Source organism: Cryptomeria japonica, chromosome 6 (genome assembly GCF_030272615.1).
Source record: "Cryptomeria japonica chromosome 6, Sugi_1.0, whole genome shotgun sequence".
In the NCBI taxonomy this organism is placed as follows: Eukaryota; Viridiplantae; Streptophyta; class Pinopsida; order Cupressales; family Cupressaceae; genus Cryptomeria; species Cryptomeria japonica.
Window position 1 is genome coordinate 207,302,863 of NC_081410.1, and position 14,161 is coordinate 207,317,023.

The 14,161-nt window shown below is 34.5% G+C and overlaps 2 protein-coding genes across 2 annotated transcripts in view; one reads left to right on the plus strand and one right to left on the minus strand.

Moving 5' to 3' along the window:
• LOC131069834 (uncharacterized) overlaps nt 1-7,701 on the minus strand; it is a 48,184-nt gene extending 40,483 nt beyond the window's left edge. Inside the window, exons 1-4 of the mRNA XM_058005409.2 lie at nt 7,144-7,701; nt 5,656-5,718; nt 5,443-5,535; nt 1,774-1,821 (exon numbers count right to left, since the gene is read on the minus strand). Of these exons, the coding sequence (XP_057861392.2) occupies nt 1,774-1,821; nt 5,443-5,535; nt 5,656-5,718; nt 7,144-7,458 (519 nt within the window). The 5' untranslated portion in view covers nt 7,459-7,701. The remainder of the gene's footprint in view (nt 1-1,773; nt 1,822-5,442; nt 5,536-5,655; nt 5,719-7,143) is intronic.
• A 95-nt stretch (nt 7,702-7,796) lies between these two features.
• Nucleotides 7,797-9,214, plus strand: LOC131876576 (uncharacterized). The gene is made up of 2 exons (XM_059222012.1): nt 7,797-8,585; nt 8,924-9,214. Exons 1-2 carry the CDS (start codon nt 7,797-7,799, stop codon nt 9,212-9,214), a joined length of 1,080 nt encoding a protein of 359 aa, XP_059077995.1.
• The last annotated feature ends 4,947 nt before the right edge of the window (nt 9,215-14,161 follow it).

The following is a 14,161-nucleotide window of genomic DNA, read 5'->3' on the forward strand; positions in this document are numbered from 1 at the left end:
TGAAAAAACCAACGAACACCTCAAAAATAGCAAAACCCAGTTTGTCATTATCCATCAACACGGTTTGTACTTTTTATCTATAATTCAAGACTTCTTGTATTTCAAAGGTGGAATACTTCATCTTTACCTTTAATTCTCTTTATTTCTTGATGTAATTAGCTGTATAACTGATGTAACACACCAGAAAATAAAGCATAGTGGTTTCCTACAAACACATCTCTTCGCAGAGATTGCTTTCTTTTTTGTAAATTTACTCTCGTTTTCAATAAAAGCTTTCATTTATATTGCAGTATCACCAATGTTTATTGGGTTCATTTTTCTTTTATTTAATTCATTGATTTTATAACAAGTAACAAACTGAATTTCTGCAGTTTAGTGTGCTGTCCACCAGATTGCCAACCAAAGCTGGATCAATCTGAATGTTTGAAGTTACGCAAAACTAGAAATGTGTCATGTACAGTTGAAAAGTATATATTCAATTTGATGTCCCTATGTCACCATATCAGTGGTACCCATAAATATAACTTGTAGCAGTGGTGAATGCCTAAAGCATCCCCTAACAAGGAATTGTAAGATGTCAAACCTAGGATAGATAAGAGTTCATAACAAGATAATAAGAAAATAAAATGAATAAAAGATGATAAACCTTAGACGATGAAAGAAAGTTAAAAGTTACAACAATTAAAGTTGAAAGAAGTAATCGATAAACCTTAGACAATGAAAGAGAGTTACAACCATTAAAGTTGAAAGGAGTAATCACGATAGCCATCTTAAACAATGGAAAGTGACACAACTCTAATAACTCCAAAAAATTAAGAATATATCTCAGAACAGCTCCAAATCTGAATGTTTGTTAGTTACACGAAGCAAACAATGGGAACAACTGTTGTGACTCAAAAAAAAGAAAGGTTTAGACTAAAATAGCTCTGGATTTGAATGTTTGGTAGCTACACAAAATTAAGATTACAGTTGCAACCCTTTGCATACCAATATTTCTAGTCACGTTTCATGAGTTTACTATGAACCTCAGTTACCAGGTTTGCCGGTTTAGGTCCCTGCACCTGAACCAGGTTCGTCTGGGTTCGCCCCAGCCATTCCAACTGCCCTCTGCTGTTTTTCTTCTGCTATTTTGCATTGTTCCGTTGTCCAATTCAATTTTGAACTATCAATTGGCATTTGGCATTGATCAATGATGGAGCATCATACTAGCAAATGTTAATAGTTTAGTAATTTAAATTTTTGCAAGTCATATTTGACAGTTGACATAATGATCAAAAAAGAAAAAAAGAAGACAAAGAATATTGACAACAATTGGCAACCAAAGATATGCCAATGCAACTTAGGTTCAGCATGTAGAAATGGAAATATGGGAGTTTTTGAAGCATCAAATAATGAGCAAAGATATAAACAAAACAAGGAAGAAAAGATCTCATAACAAGATAACAAGGATGCAAAATGAACTAAAAACGAGAGTGTAAACCTATAATAAATGCAAGCAAATGAGAAGACAATAGATCCTGACTAAGAAAATGCATCCTGGCCCACCAGCAAAAGGTCAGGATAGGCACTGAGACCTGGACTGTATCAAAATCTGGAAAGAATTCAAAATTACTAATTTGTTCCCAAAAACTCTAAAGTATACTCAGCAATTAATTTTTAACTTTCTTGTCTAAGTCTAATACATCCCCAACTTTACAAGATATTGAAAATTAAAACTATTACACATTAAAAACAACAGAAACTAGCATTTGCAAGTCCAACCATAAAACATACCATGTGGATAATAAAGCGCTCCTCCAAATTACTTTTTGCCAGGCATCTCTGCAATGAAGCATTCCAAGCCAACAGATAAATTAAGGAACATCACAAAGGTTATCCAGCAAATTGTATGACATAAAATAACCTACCATGCAGATTAAGTACTCAAAAGCAAGAAGCCAATTCAACTAAAATAATGGAGATAATACAACAAAATCTGCATATTGTGCGATACCTTACCAAAGAGTTCTCACTAAAATTGACTAGAATGGAAATTACATAGCTGACAGGATGTTAGAAATCGTATCAAAGAAAAAGCTTCATATGTCTCCACTATAAAACATGTCGAACAAGTCATTTGCAGGAACTCGTCTCAAATTATATTGACTCAAGCTGATATAGCAATCAGCCAAGATACTTTGAGGTGATGCCCATAGAAGCAAATATCTTTCTTGAGAAAAACTCAGCAAACCAAAAGATAAAAGGTATATTCAATTTCTTGGGATGATATTAAGAACCCAAAAAGTGTGGAAAAATTCAAAAACAAAAGAGAAATATCAAATAACTGACGTTTTTATACTAAGTTGCCAAATCGGAATCAGAATTGAAATTAGGTACGTGGGTACGATATGCAGGTATGGCAAAAAGAATTTGAGGGGCTGGGTACGTTAGGGTGTCAGCACAAAAAACATATAAAAAATCATAAATATAAATTAAAATTAATATATTTATATTTATAATGCTTTCTAAGTATACAAACTACAAAGTTTAAGATATAATTCTTAAATTTTATTTATTTTTAATCAGCAATTTTATTAAATAATTATTAACATGTAGTTTATTAATGAATAAACAATATCCTAATACAATATATAGTAGTTCAGAGTTTAAAATATTTTATAATATCAATTATCAACAGAAAACGCTTAGTCAAAAGGTGGCTAGATATGCCCAAGTCAGATACTTGTCTACTGCAAGAGACTAAGCTAGATTCAGCAGATATAGACTAAGTCACAGAATACGGCGATTTTCATGGATGAGGTTTGAATTTAATCGAATTTCATACTTCTATAAAAAAATCATTCAAGTTCAGCCATAAAAAAATTCTGCTAAAAAGTGGGCAGACGGCAGAATAACTTTTACAAAAACTACAAATATGAAATAAAGCAATCCAATACAATGACACTTATGTATATAAAAGAAATGGCAAGTTCCTAGAATAAGAGGGTGGTTTCCTGCACGCTAAGATTCAATTCAACATGGTCCCTGGCTGTGGCTATATAAATGCCAGACAGAAAATGATAACTTGCAAACCCACATTGAACTATCACCTAGTAAAAAATTTCTTAGAGAAATGCAGGTGTCAAGTGCACTTCCTTCTGTAGGTTCAAAAGGGATTCCACTGTACAATGTATTAGGCATATCATATATGATCACTAGCATTACTGAAATTCCTATGTTTCTTATGGTTTTTATTTTATAAATGTGCCATCTTTTTATAATGACTTCAAATCTATTTAGCAATGTTAAGCTATTTAGATAATTTATTAGAAGTATACATATATTTAAAAATAAACAAAATTATATAAGGTGAATTTTATCCGAAATTTTTTTTTCGAATTTTTCCCTTGTCGAATTTCATCTGAATTTCATGCCTGTCGAATTCGAATTCGAACCTTGCGACTTAGGATATAGAGATCATGAAAAAATAGTTAAAGTTATAGGATTTGTGTGGGGTTCCAACAAAAAGGAACTTCAGGTGGGATAATAACACTGTGGAATCCATGCCAGGTAGTTGCAGTGAAAATAGCACAGAGCAGAGACTGATTAGCTTGTGAGAGAAATTGATTTAAGGTAAATTTTAAGGTAATTCATATGGGCCAATCTCCTCTAAAGACAAAATGCAAGCCTGGTATAGGCTCATGGAGATCATACAAGCTTGCCCAGACAAATTGAACATAATTGGGGGAGCTTTCAATGCAAATCTTTGTGGAGAATACAAGAGCGAGGGCATTAGGAAGAAAGGGCAATCACAAATAGATTTCAAAAAAAATGTGGAAGACAATGGCCTCACTGAAATCCCAATGAAAAATGGAAGTTTCACTTGGACGAACAGAAGATTAGGCTTTAGTAATATAGCAGAAAAGTTGGATCGCTTCTGGAAAGGAAATGTTGATCTATTGGAAAATGTCTTTGAAAGCTTCATTGTTCCTTTCTCAGGTTCGGATCACCATCCAATTCAACAAAACATCGCAAGGGATAATGTCCCCAATAGGTGCCCCTTCAAATTTGAGAATATGCGGATCAAAGCAACAGATTTTGAATAATGATGGACAAAGGCTGAACAAGAAGACTCAAAGATGTCGAAACTCTCATTAAAGTTGAAACATATTTTTAAAAACTGAAAAAGTGGAATAAAGAACAACTTCAAAAATATTTTTGAAGAGAAGGAAAAAGTTGAAGCACAGTTGGCACAACCAAATGAAAATATTTTTTTGGCCAGGATGGATCAGGAAAGTTACTTGAAGAGAAAACAATTTTAGGTCTTCAAGCGGAGTTGCTGACAAAGGAAGATATATTTTGGAGACAGAAATCAGGGGCAGTTTGGCTGAAAGACAGAGACAAGAACACAAAAAAAAAATCATCTATCAACAAAAGTAAGGAGAATGGTGACCAGGATCAGACTCAAATCAGATCAGGGGAAGGAGAGACACATTAGTTAATGAGTCTATATACACATACCAAGGGGAATGGGAAGCATATCCTGCAACTATGAATAATATGAAACATAATTTATATTGAGAGTTGTCAAAAACAAATCTTGCATCACACATAGTACACAGATACCTTGGGAAACAAGCTCATAAACCAGATTCATCATCTGATCAATATCTAGGAAACTGCTTCTCTTCTTCTCTTTTCCTCTTCTTCTTCTTCCTTTTTCCTCTAAGAAAAACAGGAATGGCCATAGGTTATTATTTCTTTGGTTCAAGGGCCTTCATAGGTCCTCTTTTAGGATTTTACTTGTTTTAGAATGTTTTTTTAATCCTATTTTACTGTATTTCATGCAATTGATGCAAGTAACACCCCTAAAGTCTTGGAGATAGCCACGGGCCATTGGGATGTCTAGTAGATGCTAGGTGAAGTAAATCCCAAAAAAAGACAATGAAAAGGTGGTTGTCCCAAAAACTTCAAAAAAGAGGGTACACAGGGAGGGGCAGCGCCTCCAGTCCCCAAGTCCCCTAGGCATCACTTTGATCCAGGGAAACATCCCCATGGAACATTGATTTTATCAGTACCTTCACACTTTTGTGATGTGAGGCTTTGAGCTTCACAACATTTTTTGTGTATGTCCGCAAGACGTATATTTTATAAAACTTTTTATCTTGATTTAAAAATAAATTAAGTAATATGTGTGTATTAATGTGTTCATTATAAATTCTATTGAACCACCAAATCCTTACATTTAGGACCCTTGCAAGACCCTGCAGCTCAACTTTTCGTCAAGGTGTGTATATCTGTGAGTATCTCTGTAGAAGTGTGCCTAAGTTATTTAACTGTTAATTCCATGCTCACATGAGAGTTGAACAATGTACTAGCGAATCCATATTCTATTTAAGCTATGAGTAGATAACAAAAAATGTTTTTAAATTAAAAACAAAAAAATTCAAATCGCCTACTCACAGCTTTTATAGATGAAAGGACATAATCTTCTCCAGGAGTCAGTACATTGGCTGGTACCCTTATCCTGTAAAAGTCATCCTCTTTCAACAGTTCCTAATTACAGCAGAATTAAAGCATTAAGATAGAATATTGTACAAAGAACTTTGACAACATAATGGACTACGAAGTGTTATTGGAAGTGCAAAGTTTTAAATCTCCGGAACAAATACTTACTTCAAATGCTTTCTGCTCACTTTCAGTTAAAGCATTTCTTGTAATGCGAACCTTGGTTAATGTCTGCATATAAACAGAATATCATCCACTGATATAAATTTCATCCTTTTAAAGATGGCTGTAATAATAATACATATCACTGGCAACAAATTTTTAAATTTTTTAGTCTTCGTGAATCAATTTTGTAATCAATTGAATACATCAACAAAGCCAAAAATTAAAATTATAGTTCTGGGTCAATCAATAGTTTAAGCTTCAATAGGATAGCTAATTAAATGCAATCTACAAATAGCTGCAGTTCTAGATTGAAAAAGAAAGATGTAGAATTAAAAATATGACAAGGCCTTATTTTGAAAAAATGAAACTTGCTTCAATTAGTGAAAAGAAAGTAAGCTTTCTATAGAGTGTTTTTATAAGCCTGAACGTGGATCCGAGTTCACAAGATTTGTCATCCCTAAAATGATAATGTTTATCATCTCAAACATGCCACAAAGAATGCTAATGCTTTAATAAAACCTTGGATTCACAAGAGCCTATGAAATGAGAATTTGTGAAAAACAAACAACGTGGACATGCATGTCTAAAACATGACTTGGTCACTGGATGTGCCCACCACTTTCCCTTTAAATATGCTTAGATACAACCACGGTATCGATTAGATTTTGTATGTCCTAGGTGCAATCAGGAGAGATCTTGCACGACTGATACAGAATCCACGATGAGTCCCACGAAACAAGAAAATCTCAAAAAACACTCGACCAAATAAAAAGAATCCTCATCCGTTGTAATGAGAAGGGGTTTAAATTGTTCTTGCATGTTCTCCAGTTTCTTGTAGAGATATTGTTACTAATGATATGATTTGCTGGAACTGGGTGTGCATAAAATTTTAGATAGCCTCAGGAAATTGTCTCTAAGATTCTTTTAGTTAAATTTTGTAGATCGAATCCTCTTCTTTATCCAGCATTAAGTTCATTAAAATATTACGTAATGTTTGCTGTCAAGCTTGGTCTTAAAGTTAAAGCTTTGGGGTTAAAATTTGTAGAATACAACGTAACAGGGAAAAGAATTCACGTGAGAGTACTGGCCTTTAGCTTGCCCCAGTGATCTGGAAAAAAAATGCGATTTTTCACACTATGTTCACTAAAATGGCTCAAATATTTAGTGTAGAGAGGCTGAATGTATGACTTCTTAAATCAGTAGAAAATACTTTTTTCTATACTAACAATTAACTAATAAAAAAGTGTGAAAACCCCGTTTTGAATCCTTTTAACGTCAATTGAAAGAAATAATGAGATCTAACGCGCAGAAAAACACCATAACCTACAAAGAAAACGACTCATCAATGCTTTCCTCACAATTACTCAAACCCCTACCAAATCCAATACGCATAGACGGAATTAAACACACGGAATTGCTGTATTTCCACGATATCCCATGATCATGCTTAATTTTGTATTGTTTGAAACCCTAGAGATGAAGAATGCATGCCTGGCCACCGTGAGTAGATGCCTTCGAGCGCGCGGTGAAATGGCCGGCGGGGGTAAAATCTGAGTTACCAAAGGCGTGTTGGAAAGGAAACTGAATGCGCGAGTCCGCGGGGATGTTATCGGCTTGAGGTACTGTTCTGCTAGAAGATTTACGTTTAGAAGGCGCAACCACGAAATCGCCTTCCCTATGTTGGCCTCCGACAAGACCCCATTCTTCATCGTCTTGCAGCTCGTCCGAGCGAAAGGCGTATGCAGCCCCGGAGGAAACAAGGAATGCTAATGTGGCCACCACCAAGCACTTCAAAAACCACTCCATTCTTTGCCAATGATCGGGGCAAATCTACAGCTTCTACTCAGCCTCAGAGCATCGCAGACCTTCTGTCCTGAATTTTTCAATTTGTCTTACTTTTATGGATTGACCGCCTCGTCATGATTTGTGTTTCTCCGAGTCACTTAAAGATTTATAGCAAAAGAAAATTATAAACGTGCAAAGGCCAAGCTGGTTTCAGACCTAAACATTCCACAGTTGATCATGGTATTACTTTGAGACACATCATTGAAAAAACCTGGAAGAAAAAAGAAGATGTCTTACGTTGCTTTGTTGATTTCAAAAAAGCTTTTGACACAGTCTCATGTGACAAACTGTGGCACAGAATGGAAGAGCTTGGTATCCCGGCTCATCTTAGGGCTGTTGTTCATAGGCTTTATGAGGAGGTTAAAGTGAAAATCAGAACTCATGATGGCATTTCAACTAGTTTTAGGAGTGATATTGGCGTCAAACAAGGGTGTCCTCTTTCGCCTACCTTGTTTGGCTTATGCATTGACAAACTTGAAGAATGGTTAAACATGCAGAATGGTGATGGTATTCAATTGGGTGAATTTGTGATAAGGCTGCTCCTTTATGCTGATGACCTCATTTTGCTTGCTAATTCCGCCCTTGGTTTGCAAGAGCACTTATTTGCCCTTGAGCACTTTTGCAATATTGTGGGAATGCAAGTTAATATCAGCAAGACGAAAATCATGGTTTTCTCAAGTAGAAGGAAACAAGAGCAACATAAGTTTTACTTTGAAGGTAGCATTCTTGAAGAAGTTGCAGATTACAAATACCTTGGAATTGATTTCAACCAGAGTCTTAGTTGGGAAGGTTGCAGGAAGAAGAGAACTCTAGGCGGCTGGAAGGCACTCTATGCACTTCAAAATAGATGCGCAGAGGCTGAGCTTTGGGATTGGAAAACCATCCAAACACTTTTTAGGCTTTTGGTGTTGTCAGTTATTCTATATGGTTGTGAAGTTTGGGCCAGCAATACCTTAGATTCTCAATGGAAACAAATTGAGAGAATTCAAAAACGTTTGATCACAAGCAAGTTCAAAATTAAAAGCACGGTCCCATATGATATCATGTTAAGTGAAACGGGTGCTGCCCCTATTGAGGCAGCTGCTATGGTGCGTCTCATTAGCTATTTAAAAAGAATCGAGCAAATGGGAGAAGATAGATGGCCTAAGGTTGTTGTCAACGACACTTTGTGCAAAAGGAAGAAGACGTGGATGAAACAAAACATCAAATGGTTGAAAAAATGGGATATTTATTTGAACTCATGCCCCACAAATAGCAAGGAGATAAAGGTCTTCGTTATGGAAAAGTTTTACAAGAAAAATTGGAGTATTGGGTTAGGAAGGAAGAAACAATACTATATTAATGAGTTCAACCCCAATATGATCATCTTCAAAAAGTCTATATAGGGGCTAATATATCATGGAAGGCTAAAATTATAATCGCACAGCTTAGAACCAACTCTCACCAACTTCGGTGTGAGACCGAGTGGTGGAAAAGGCCAAAAGAGATTTGGGAAGAAAGAGTTTGCCCGTTTTGCGTCAGCGGAAGTGTGGAAACTGAAAAACATTTTATCTTGGAGTGTGAAGCACTTAAAGTCAGCCGAGAGAAGTTTGTCAATTTCCTAACTGCCAGCACATGGTATAACCTATTCAACGAGGAGCATATCGTGAAGATGGGTGCTCTCATCATCAGCCTGAATAAGCAGAGATCAGACCTTAAAAAAACTGATTCAGCTTGATCAGATTGTCCCATAGGCTATTCTTAGCCTCGTGGACGTTAAAATTCTTTCTTCTTCTTCTTCTACATATGTATTCTTATAAGGTTTTATTTTTCTTGTTAATTTGAAATAGTATGCCTTCAATAGAATTTTTTAATAGTAATAGTTTTATTATGAAGTTAATTTTTATTAATTTTTTCTTATATTTAGGTATGATGTTTTTGGTATTTTGAGTATTCCAAGATGAAATGTTTATCTATTTTTTATTATTTATGTGGTGTAAAGATATTTTTTTGGTCGGTCAAATCAACCATCTTCTCCTTGACACTATTGTGTCATCCACTTTTCTATCTCACATCTAAGTCTATGGGAGCTAGTCCTTAATTGAGCAATAAGGTTCTTTCCTCTCCAATTGATTTTATCCCTTATATAAGCTTTTTCACAATGTTTATAAGCTAAGTTGAATCCTCTAATATAATATTGTTGTTTTCTACTCATTTTCTTCTTCCAAGTCACTACTTTAAACTTTTCATTCACATATTTTTTGTCTTTTTTTAAGGTTTTGACATTCACTTCGGTTGATTCCTCCCTTTTTCATCGATTTGTTAATTTATTTCATTTGTTGCTTTCTTTTTTCTAGACAACTCTTCATCTCTTATAACCCTATGCCATCTATCAATCTTCATGTTTTTTTTCTTTTCAAAATACATGGTAACCTGTTCATAGAAATTGCCTCTAAAGAGAAAGTTCCTACCACTACAAGGATAATTTCATAGGGGATTAAAGCTCTTATTCTAAAAATGCTAGTGATAGAGTGTTTTTGGATCTTTTCTATTTGCCTCTATTTCACACATGATTAGCCCGTACCTTGTAGGCATACAACATCCTTGATGTGACAAGTAAACCAAATAGAACATTGGTGGACTTCCAATCTCACAAGTTGAATTTTTACACCTATATTGAAGCACACAAAGACCTCTTCATCCCCCTTTATCCTTTTTTGTCTTTCATGTGTCCCAACTAAGTTTATGGTAAAAAATTAGGCTAGTATCCTTAATAACTTCAAGAGGCTTTCCTTCAAACTAAAAGCCAAAATGTTTCTTCTTTCTTTTCAAAAAGAAACATAATTTTGGTTTTGTTAATATTTATTTGCATCCCTACATATGTGTAACATGATTCAACTACTAAACTTAAACTAAAAGCAATTGAACCATAATATCAGGAGGGAAAGACAATACAAGAACAACCTAGATATGTAACTTTTTGTAAAGAAAACAAGTGCAACAAAATATTTAACTTTTGAAAAAGATAGCAGCAATGCCAATATGAATCAAGGATGAGTAAAGAGCATATATCATAAAAAAATCTATTCTAACTTTAAGTACATGAGTTTAGACATTACAACACTTGGTAGTCCATCTATTTTCCTTAATCTTGTGAATTGTCTGTCAAGAGTAGAAGCATCATCAAGGCAATTTACCACCCAACCGTAGACCTAGCAATCTTTCACACAACTTTCTACTGACAGTGGCTCTGCCCTTCACAAGAGTATAAGCAAGTTAATTGGTATAATATCATCTAAGATTGGTGTTTTGATCCTACTCAACTCTAATCGGTCACACAACATAAGAACCTCCTAACTAGCATTACCTCTACCTAGTTGGTGTATCTGGATCATGTGAACTAACAAATGCTTTCTTAGCATAGCGTTACCTTGGCCAAATGTTTTCATTTCCAAACACAAATAAACATGTGGTCTATGTTCACCAACCCACTTGGTTAGAACCATCATATGGGTTTAGTCTTATTGACCAATAAGGTTGTCTCTTATGCTAACTGCATACTAACATGACCTAGAGACTCGCTGGCACTAAGTTTAATTACCATTCTAGGTGCAGACTTGTAGTGACAAGATTTATGGTCTTCTACCCTTTATATTAAGATCACAATAATTAACTTGATTTTATGTTGTTAATGCATTGTTGGCTCCATACTCATGATCATGAGTGGCATACTACTTGCCTCCTCATGAATACAAGTATGAGTCTCCAGTCAATGACTCGTTGCCATTATATTTACTTTCTAATATTGTATTATGTCTTACAATATGTGCGAAAGAGTTGAATACATGTTTACATCTATTATCATACTCTATATTAATTCTCTCTTTGGTATTTCAAATTCACTTCATGAATTATGTTATATTTGATTAATGTTTCCTTCTTAATAGATTGATTCTAGTAAGTATATGTTCAATTTTAACAATATTTTCATTTTAGGTGAGTCTTTGTTTAAGTTTTTTAGGTTGCCAAGAGCCTAGGTTGTTCACTCAACATAGAGAAGATATCCATAAAATTATTATGATAAGCTTCCCTCTTAAGAGGATTTTCAGAATACATACATACTCAATGTAGTATTTGAAAATATTAATTTAGAGATATTTATTTACTTTTGTTCTTTCCTTTCTACAATTTCACAGAAGACTCTATGAGGTATATTCAGTTGATATGCCTTTATAATTTAACAGCATGCTATGGAATTCACAACTAATCATTAACATTCATAGCAATAATTGATTATCGTACCTATTGAAGTCGATTCCTCTTTTCATGATAGCACTTTAATTAACCATTTACTTCAAACTACTTATTTTTCAATTTCAAAAGCAAAGGATGAACCATAGTGCATGACCTAGCAGTGAGCTTGTTCCCAAACCATATTTGAGTTGTGTGCTTCTCAATCCTTCCCCTCAGTTTAGTCACTGGTTTCCTTGCAGAGTGTTTCCTTTTCTTAGCGTATTTTAATAACGCAAAGACAATTCATACTCTTCTTTTATCTCATAAAGTTTTAAGCAAGGCTTGCTTTGTCTATATATCATATGGACTTGAAACTTTTATCTTTTATCACTTACTTTTTGTAGTTATGTAAATTACACTTTATTTGGAGGAATTTCATTTCATCTTCATGAATTACATATCGAATGCTAAAGATTACTTTACTCACGTTGGTGAGTTCAACAAATTCCATGTTTATAGCTTAGTGGTGGCAACCTTGGCTACTATATGTGATGAAATTAAACTCTTAATATAGTTTCTTTGTTTATGACAAATTCCAAAAGTATAGGTGTTGCCTTATCATGCTTGCAAATCAGTTGCAAATCATATTACTATCATTGTCTTGGATTTTATAATCCACATGGCATCGATTATAATTACTTTTTAATATAGAATGTGGCTAATCACTTTAGTCTATCACCACTTAAAAAGAATGTGGTTAGAATCAAGTTTACTCTTCATTAGATAATGACCAATATTATGAAGCTGCTTGCACAAGTGAGCATGGCATTCGACCATTATGTTCAATTATTAATTTGTTAATAAGTTCTCGAGTATCAATAAAGATACTTGTAATGGGTGGAAAATTAGGGTTTCCACCATGGGAGAGATGAAAAATGCTAATTTTCTATTGCTTTCAAAAGAGGGTTGAACCCAATGGATGTAGTCACAAATTAGTAATGATAAAAAAAAATACTAATTGGATTCAAGGGTGTGTGAATTGATTCGCCCTCTTTTGTGAGTTGAAATGTTGAAATTAGGGAAAAGTGTTAAAAAGGAAGGTAAAAATGTGGAAATAGTGAGCTACAATCATCAAATTGAGGCACGCATCTGGATTTGAGAAGTGTATGCAGATTTGGACCAAATCTTCGAAAAATCTCCAAAAATGTCAGGACCGGATTGCCCGTCACTCTAGTCCTCTTAAATTTTCGCACACCAAAGAGGGTTGATTTGTCTCTGCAAATAATGCCTATTTTGAAGATCGTAGCTCTGTACCTATTTCCTGCACACAAAAAGAAAAAGGGAAATAGGCTGGGAATAGGGGCTTGCTTAAGTCAAAACCCGGTTTTGGAATTAACCATAAAATAGAGATAAAAGATAATTGAATTGTTGTAAATGAAGATTCTCCTTTTGAGGGAGATGTTGAATAGTGACTAAAAAATAAATGATATACCTCTATGTGAAGTTTTGTTTGTCTTCACACGGGATTAAGGTTTCATGAAGTCTTTGATAAAATATGATGTAAATCTCCACTTCAATGCTTGAATCTTGACTTTGTTGCTACTCCAAGGCTTGAAGGAAGACTAATTACTTGCTCAATTATTTTAGTGCTTGATCTCATGTGTGTATAATGATTTTCGGATTGATGTGATTGTCAAATGAGAGGGAAAAATCTCCTTTTATAGTTTCTCGTCGGGAAACTTGCTAATTTCCCGACACGAGTTTGTTACTACTTACTAAGTTGTCATTAGTTTTATGTCCAAAGTCATACTATATACTCTAGTCAGTTAATACTACCGAAACATTCAGTCGGTAAGTACTAAGGCAGTCGGTTACAGAAGAAAGGCTAGTCACCGAGATGAGTAATACCGAGCTGCCTACCGAGTAAAGTTCCTATGTCTACTGAGCAGCAAAGAGGGTATATCGAGTTAATCTGAACTGAGTAGAAACGTGTTACCAGATTCAATGAACCTGGACACATATGTGGAAACGTGTTACAAGATTCGAGAACAGGGAACCGTTATTACATAGGAAATTGTATTTAAAGATTTTGTATGACTTTGAGGAAGTTTATTCAATGAAATAATTTCTATATTTTTTTTTATTCGATAAAACATGTTTGTATGATCGATGTATGAACAAGATCACTGCCTCGTAGATCTATATATTCAAAGGGATTTGAGTATCTAAAAAAGGAGAGGGAAGATTGATGAATTGATTATTTGAAAATGAAAATTGTGAGAGAAGATAAGATGTGAAGAGTGACAGAGATATTCAGAGGTCACCGAGAAGGTTTTTCAGAAAACAATTTGAGGGACAGAGTATACAGAAGAGGTCACCAAGTTGATTTATCAATTATCGAGGTATGCTATGAGCAAAGTAATTTCATATTGAGCACATAGAGTCTGCTATA